The sequence below is a fragment of the Merops nubicus genome, unplaced genomic scaffold, assembly GCF_000691845.1.
Source record: "Merops nubicus isolate BGI_N331 unplaced genomic scaffold, ASM69184v1 scaffold94, whole genome shotgun sequence".
Lineage (NCBI taxonomy): Eukaryota > Metazoa > Chordata > Aves > Coraciiformes > Meropidae > Merops > Merops nubicus.
In genome coordinates, this window is record NW_008604643.1 from 995 (window position 1) to 9,420 (window position 8,426).

The 8,426-nt window shown below is 34.9% G+C and overlaps 1 protein-coding gene across 1 annotated transcript; it reads left to right on the forward strand.

Moving 5' to 3' along the window:
- Positions 1-326: 326 nt before the first annotated feature.
- On the forward strand, positions 327-5,195 carry LOC103771743 (VIP peptides; the record flags this gene model as incomplete). The annotated part of the gene is made up of 5 exons (XM_008939055.1): positions 327-502; positions 865-969; positions 2,522-2,641; positions 3,304-3,412; positions 4,921-5,195. Coding segments are annotated over 5 exons (519 nt in total), but the record flags the coding sequence as incomplete, so codon positions are not given.
- Positions 5,196-8,426: the final 3,231 nt, after the last annotated feature.

Genomic DNA, 8,426 nt, shown 5'->3' on the forward strand with positions numbered 1-8,426 from the left:
GTGGAGGCTGGTAATTCCATCCATAGCTTATATAAAATACAGTTGTTTTCAAAAGCTTCATGGTTGTCACTTGAGCTGGAATTGTCATACATTAGGCACTGTTCACTGGCATAAATTATGTGCAATGACAACACATCTCTAGAAAAGATGCATTAGAGAGAAGGATCTGTTGTGTTGGTTACACTATCACAGAGCATGAATTACACCTGAAAGTGATTTTTGGTTTATCCAGACTGCTTTAAAATGCCTTACAGATTAAAATAGGTAGGTGTGCATTTTGATGCAAACCAGAATGTAAGGTGCAGTGTTGTGTTGCATGTCCTTAGCTAACTGTACTTCATGTGGTTTCTTTCTCCAACAGTTTGGGAAACAGAATGCCATTTGATGGAGCCAGTGAACCTGACCATGCCCATGGGTCATTAAAGTCTGAATCAGACATTTTGCAGAACACACTACCTGAAAATGAGAAATTCTATTTTGATCTGTCCAGAATTATTGACAGGTGAGTTTCTTTATTATCACAAACAATGATGCACTACTTGAATCATGCAAAAAGATCGGTCATATTTTCAAACTGAGAAATAGGAAAGGAAGACTCAATTACAGAAAAAAGAAAACCACATGGCTGCTGGTTGAATACTGGTAGCAGTAGGAAAGTCTGCAAAAATGTTGATTGCATTGCCATTCTGGCACTTCCCAGAAAAGGCTGAGAAGTATATTGTGAAAATCAGGAAGTTTTTAAATGAAATTATCTTAATTTAATAGGTACAATAGATAAGGAAAGCAGTATTTTTACAAAATTAACATTATCAAAACGACATGAACCCAGGTTGTATTGTAGAGTTTATTTATTGTCCATTTCAGAAATGCAAGGCATGCTGATGGAATTTTCACCAGTGTCTACAGCCATCTTTTGGCTAAACTTGCTGTGAAGAGATATCTGCATTCGCTTTTTAGAAAACGAGTTAGGTGAGGTGACACTTACATTAGGTAGAGTTTTTTCCTAGCTGGCTTAATTGGCAATTTTTTATCCTTCTGTGTCTAAGTTTTCATTTTTACAATTTAACGGTAATGAAAGGTAAACTGATATAATGATGGGAGAGCTGAAAATCCTATATGACAACGTAGCAGTATTTGTTACTAAATGAATACATTACTATTTATTCCTGATACAGCTGTGAGGGGTAGAGTAACAGACTCTGCACATAACACTACTGCTAATAAATACAGTCAATATTATAATGATTATTACACCAATTTGCTGCTTTTTTTTCTCTCAGTGTTTTTATTATCTTGGCAGGCAAATGGCAAAAGTAAATACAAAACTACTGATTACTCAGTACTTACATTACAACAAGGGAATGCTCAATGAAATTAAGAAACAATTGTTTTACAGTGAAAACAAGAAGGAATTACTTTTTCCTGCTGTAGAACATACTGCCAGATGTTTGGGAGATCTGTATTATAGAACGATTTGAAACAGAATGTGGCAAACCTATAGACAAGGATTCTGGTTGCAACTTCCAGACCGGTTTATGTTCATAAACTAATGGTTGCAGGATGCTGGGGAGGATGGCTACATACTTCCTTGGGTTTCATATCCCGAAGCAGCAGCTACAGGGCACTCTTGGGAACAAAATAGAATACTTCAGTCTGTCCCAGTATGACAGTTCCTTTGAGTCCCTACTTCATATGCTCAAAGACTGACTGAAAATGAGATCCTGTGTTTATGTCAATGCTGCCTCTCTTTCAGCACATATAGTGCCAGCTTCTCATATGCTGTAAACTACCACAGATCATTTAAAGCAGAACATGCTGAGGCTTCCCAAGATCATGCATGAAAAATAGACGTCCAAGTTTGGATTTCACAAGAGTGTTTTGTCTCCTGATACCTCCTTAAAATAAGCATTTGTAGCTATGTATGTGATGCTACACTCTTGCTTTCCTCAGTGGCACGCTCCATCCTTACTGAACTGAGTTCAGTGTGAACAGTGACCAGGGCCCTTAAGAGCTTACTGTGACTTAGACCACTCTGCACCTTGGAATTGTATTACAATAAATTTACACAAATGATAGAAATCAAAATAAAGTCAGTTCATTAAAAGAATAGCCTGAGCTACGAGAAGAGCTAGAAAGGAGTTGTGAAATCCACGTTCAGCCATTTGATCCTGCAGAATTTCTGGGATATGACTCTAGAAATCATTGAGTATGGATCCTAATTGCATGGGCCATGGCAGAGTTTGGCAGGAGAAGAAAATCAGTGGAAGGTGTGCCCAAAAAGACTGAATATTGAGCCTTATAATTTGATACTTGCTACTAAAATACATAGCAAGGAATAGAAACAGTGGCTTCTTTTCTACAGAAGAAAAATCCAAAGTCATAGGTGGAAATAAAAGCAGAATTCAAAACGTGATTTTATTTAGCTAATCAACATTGTAAATTTTGTTTTATTCATTTAATGGTAGCTTCCTTTAAATGGGTATCTTTTATTAATTTTTTTTCTTTGTAATTGTTTTGCCAGCTCTCAGGACAGTCCTGTCAAACGTCACTCTGACGCTGTCTTCACTGACAACTACAGCCGCTTTCGAAAGCAAATGGCTGTGAAGAAATACTTAAACTCAGTTTTAACTGGAAAAAGAAGGTACTAAAGAAAGCAAATACGTATTGGTTCAATATTTGTATGATATTGAGACTTCAAGAATTATACCCATGTATGTATACAGAGAGGACAAACAAAAAGCAGTGAACAACAGTGATTTTATAATGTAGTTTCTAAGATGGTTTTCAAATACAGACAGTATTTTCTTCCAGACTGGAATTGATGCTGCGATCAGATTAGAATAAAAGAAAAAAGAGAGGACAGCACCTGGCAATTTAAAAAAGTTTCTGACAGATTCTTGAAATGCTTTTTTTCCTATTAAAAAAAGCCCCTTAAGGAAAAATCCACATTGCTATGGAACATGAACAACAATTTTATAAAGAAAATGCACTATTTGTTGAAAACTCACTTTTAAGAAAAAAAGCCTTTGCTTTTTAGCAGAAAAACTATATATCCTAATCAGTATAAGTGAGAAGTGCCAGCCTATGTTTTTGTAGAGCTTATATTGTTTGCTTATTTACTCATTTACACAACTGCTTTTAAACTCATGTCTCTTCACCAGTTAAACACGTTATTTCATGTGATTTATAACGTTTTGGCATAAATGTAATAAAACATGCAAGAGCTACAGCTAGAAGGCGGCTTTGCCTGATTCTTTACTTTTTCTTCTTAAAGCAATAAAACTTGTTTCTGATCCATTACAGCCAGGAAGAGCTAAACCCTGCTAAACTTCGAGATGAAGCAGAACTTCTTGAACCTTCTTTTTCAGAGAACTATGATTCTGTAGATGAGCTGCTGAGCCGCCTCCCACTGGTAAGCCCAGATTTCCTTTCCTCTTGCTGCTATTTGGCATAACCCATAAATTGAAAGTAATCCTACACGAAGTGTGGCCTGTCAGAAGAACAAAATCATCTAGAAGAGAGCCGTGCTCCATGAAAGAGTGAATGTTTCTATAGGGATTTTGTCTGAATATAATAATAATTTTAATAACAATAATTAAGTTATCCCATGATCGCTATTATTGAAAATTCCTAATTAAATGGCACTGTTAATAATATACCTAACTCACCTGGGTGTTTCAACTTGTGTGCACTGCAGCATAAAACTAGAATTGACTCATTTTTAATAACAAAGATTATTATTTCTTCAGACAACAAATCTAAGGATATTTCTTTTAACAATAGTAATAAAAAAGCTGCATATTTTATTTAACATCTATTTCATTAGAAGGGAGTTGCCCCTAGAACTAAGAGGATCAGCAGTGTGAGCCCTAAGCATTAAGAAAGCACTTGACTCCCACCTAAGGTGTGCTGAAGAGGGATTGTCCGACATGGAAATATTGCAGCAACTGTTTTACATTTAGCTACTACTGTTTTTCTAAAATTATTCGTAAATATGTTTCTTTGGTTTCCTGAAATGTAAACCCTTCTACATCAGAGCACTTGCAGAGATGTAAAATCAAAAGGGTAACTTAGGAGTGAATCCAGCTTGGTATTCCTGAATATGTATTATGAAGTTGATGACAGGCATTTTGTCATTTAGCTGTGCCTCAACCACAAGTAAAGAAAAAAGAAAAAAGGTTGCTTTTAAAGATTTTTTTTTTTTTTGAGGGAGGAGGGATATGAAAGAAAAGATATTTCTCCAGACTGTTGTTTCCTTCCAAGTCTGAAAGAAAATGTTCTTTTCCGTTCCACAAACGTGGCAGGTCCTCCAAAATTCCAAAAGATTAAACAGGATATAAACTGCTCATGCCTCAGGGCACAAAACAACTTCTAAGTGATGAGATTCAGGAAAAAATATTCTTTTTACACATTGCAAAAATATCCGCTTCTGGATTTTGCACCTTCTAAAACTTCTGGCATTGACTAAGTGAGAGTAGTGGTGCTATGGGTCACAGGTGTCTTCCTGCAAATATTTTCAGTCCTTTCCTTTCTTATGGACTGTACTGATGATCCAGATCTGCCTATCACTACCTCACGATTGACAGTTCCTGTTCATTTTAACACAGTGCCCTGTTGCTGGTGCAGTAAGCGACCTGCATTCATGTATCTATTTAATGATACTGTTGTTTTCAAAGTGAGCTGTTCTGTGCTCTAGATCAATGTGCAGTAACATTTTTGCCTAATTCTTCGGCCTTTCTTCCTCATCCTACAGCCTTGTCTGCTGACTGTAATGCCCACCAAGCCCCTGTCAATAGCTCTATTTCGTGCAATTGCTTTGTATCAAGTGTTACTTCTTGTCCTTTCTCTGCTTTTATATACCTCATGATGCAACTGCTTAGAAAAATAACTTTTAAAACATATTTCTTCTTTGCTTTTCAGGACCTCTGAAGGACATCTGGTAAAGTCTACAAGAACAAGCTATTTTTGAGTTCCACATAGTATTTCAAAGAGATGACTTTAGTCATCAAACCAGAACAAATATGTTGTGAAGTGAAAGTTGTGATATATTTGTTTCTTATGTAATAAAAGTTGATATTTACATTGTAAATATTACTCTAGAGTTCTCTACTGAAACCTGTACATATGAATGCCAGTTTAACTCATGAGAAGTCTGAGTCCATATGCTGTAAATCCCTTACTTCAATAAATTAATTTGAAAATGAGTGTGCAGCTGAAAAGAGCCCATCATTACAAATTAATTGGCTTATTTAGGTGCAGTACAACTTCAGATAAGCCTGTATGATAACAGGGATACATTTCCAGATAGTTTCATAAACAAGTGTAAAAACATGAGGAAAAGAAAATGTAAAATGTGTAAAATTGCATTGCAAAGATGGCTGAATGTTACTGCCGATAAAAAGGGAATGCTTTCTTAGCAGCACACCAAGCGACCAGAGAAAATGAAAAAACATTAGAAATTATTTGACCTCTGACAACGTATATTATTCCTGTTCAGATTTTTAATATTTCACAATACCCAAATTATATTAAGACCAAAAATGTATCCTTTATTTTCAGTCATGTTTTGGATACGCTGTGGCTGACAAAGCACACAAAGAGTGTTATCCCTTGATTAATTTGATGTCTGAAGTCATTGGTTATTCTACATTTAATTGTCTGTAGCTTCGATGATGAAACTACTGCTTATATATATTTAATAGATCTGAAGACACTTTACTATTTTTACAAAATGAATGTAATTTGCAGAATACGCAGACAATAAATCATTTTATTATCATGGCAAACTATTACTGTTTTGAATCAATGTCGTATGTACCTGGAACAGTAGAGGTCACAGTAGGTATCTCTGTTACAGTAATAGAGGAAGATATTATTTTTAAACTGAGAAACACAATGTTATATCTGAAAAACAAGCAATTAAACCTCCAGTCCAAATTTCTTTATCTTTATGTCATTGTAGCTTAGTATGGAACCAGAAATTTTCAGCTGATTTTCAGATTTAAACAATTGGATCATTTTCCAAATAGTTATTTACTGTTTTAAAGACCAAGCCATTGCAGTAAGGGAAGCATGTGGTGCTGCATGAACATGTGAAATGCATGTTCATACATGACACTAGCCAGGACACTCCCATGACTCCTCTCCCACTTCTTAGATTAAATTTCAAGTAGAAAACTTATCATACCTACTTACAAGTCCAATTTCAAGTATATCTATATATCATACATATGCATGCATAGACAGTGATAAAACTGATTTACAAGTTTCACTTATAAGTATACTGTTCTCATTTAGAAGGAAGCTTCAAACATGACAAAATTGAGATTTCTGAAGACTAGTTCTCATAATTATGTAGCCTTCTGATTTGCAATTTTTTTGAACATTTGGAACTGCATGGCAAAAGAAAACCAGCTTGCACAGATCAGATGCTATTATTACTATTTCTATCGAGCCTCATCAGAATTTATTTTAACCTAACCCAGTGAATGGTTCACAAAAGTTAGATGTAAATTTGAAGTGTTGAAGTGTTTGAAGTGTTGACCACTTGAAAAGTGGTCTTCTAATGGTAGTCCACTCTCAATTCCTCTTATGAAAATTTGAGCACAAAAGTGGCTTTGGATATACTTGAAGAATACTAACTGACTGATGCTATACTACCTAGTAGGAAATTTTCTTTGGTGTAGTTTCAACTTTGTTAGTATTTCTGTGATAAGTAATCTTAAAAAAAAAAAAAAGTAAAAAAAATTAAACTGAAAAAAAGTTGCACAAAGTCTTCATACACAAAACTTTTTGTTTAAATATACGTAATGTTCATTCAATTTAAAGTAATGAAAATTAGAATGATTAAAGTTCTGAGTCCACAATTCCAGAATTAATTTTTTTTTTCCAAATTTTCCTTTTAAAAAAATTATTTCCAGTTTACCAATAAGGCATTGGATGGAAGAGCTTGTAGTCCATGTCTAATGCTTAATATCCCAAATATTTTCTTCTCCACAGAAAACTGCAGAACTGACGAAAATTAGAACATGTCATTTGCTGTGTTACAATGGAGATGGAGGGGGTTACAGAAAAAAATGTGTGTGCTTATTAGTAAATTCTATATATATTATAAAATAGAAAATTAAAAACCTTGTAGTAATAATTAAAATAATACTGATAGCTTCATCAGAGGGTTAGAAAACAGTCTGCAAAAGGCATGCTAAATTCTTTGTACATTCTGTGTACAATTCCGTGTTGCAAAACCTAGCACTGAAAAGAGAGATACTAACCTCCAGAACACTATGCTTGAGTTGATATTTGTGTTAAAGGATGGGGTTTAACTTATCACATCTTTTGACATTCTATAGGAGATATAAGACCAAATTAATATATTGAGGTTAGTTAATTGTGAAGAATGTAACATTGTACACCTCAGCTCCATGAGCAGGTGGTTATGGTAAGGTCAAGTGATAAAAATTGAAGAGAAAATTGCAGCATTTCACTAAATGAGACAAATTTTCACTCTGTCAATGAGTCTTGACATGTCACCAGTCTCACATGTCACCAATGTCGCTTGACATGTCAACAATCTTACAATCATCTGCAAAATGTCATAAAAGTGGAATCAAAGTGTTAATATTAATTAAGAGGATGAAATGGGGCAACTCCGAAGACAGTGTCAAGAGGATTGCTATGAGGAAAACAATTACCTAGGTGATTTAGAAGAAAAAATGCAGCCAGTCAGGAGGAAGGAATAAGTCTGTGAAGGGTTACTGGGGTATATGTTAAAGAAATATCTCACCATATTTCCCTAGAATTTCACTTCTAACAAGACAGAAATAACTGTGATTGTAGAGGGTAGAACTCATTGGTTTTTGTTTTATTGAATGGGGGTTTTTTTTGGACCTACTCCATGGAGCTCTTAAAGAAAGGGACAGGATCACCTTTAAGTGCATTTTTACCAGCACTGGAAGGGGATATTTTCTGATTCTGAGTCTACGGAGAAGATTTACATGCTTGGGTACATCTTTACAATCATTACCCACCCCACAGCAACCCTCAGGATTGCATATAAAACACGAGAACTACAAAAGGTGACAACACATTTTAAAGTTCTAACCAGTAAAAACACATCAGAAATTAATAAAACTCTAACAATTCCTCTGATATTTTAAATGGGTTTGAGGGGTTATGAGTATTTGTTCCACCTGAAATGCTGAACCAAAATTTCTGTTTAAAAATATGAAAATGGATAACTTGAATCCAAAGCACAGGTATAACTTGATGCATAAAAATACTGAATTCTCTTCAAGGACATATCTTTGGCTAAGAGATTACGTATATAGGAACAATTTATTTGCTTGCAAGGCATTAGGGAAAGGTAGATGGAAAAGGCTGTCCATTGTTTCTTGTGATTATGCTTTGCACTACCTCTTTCATTTTTC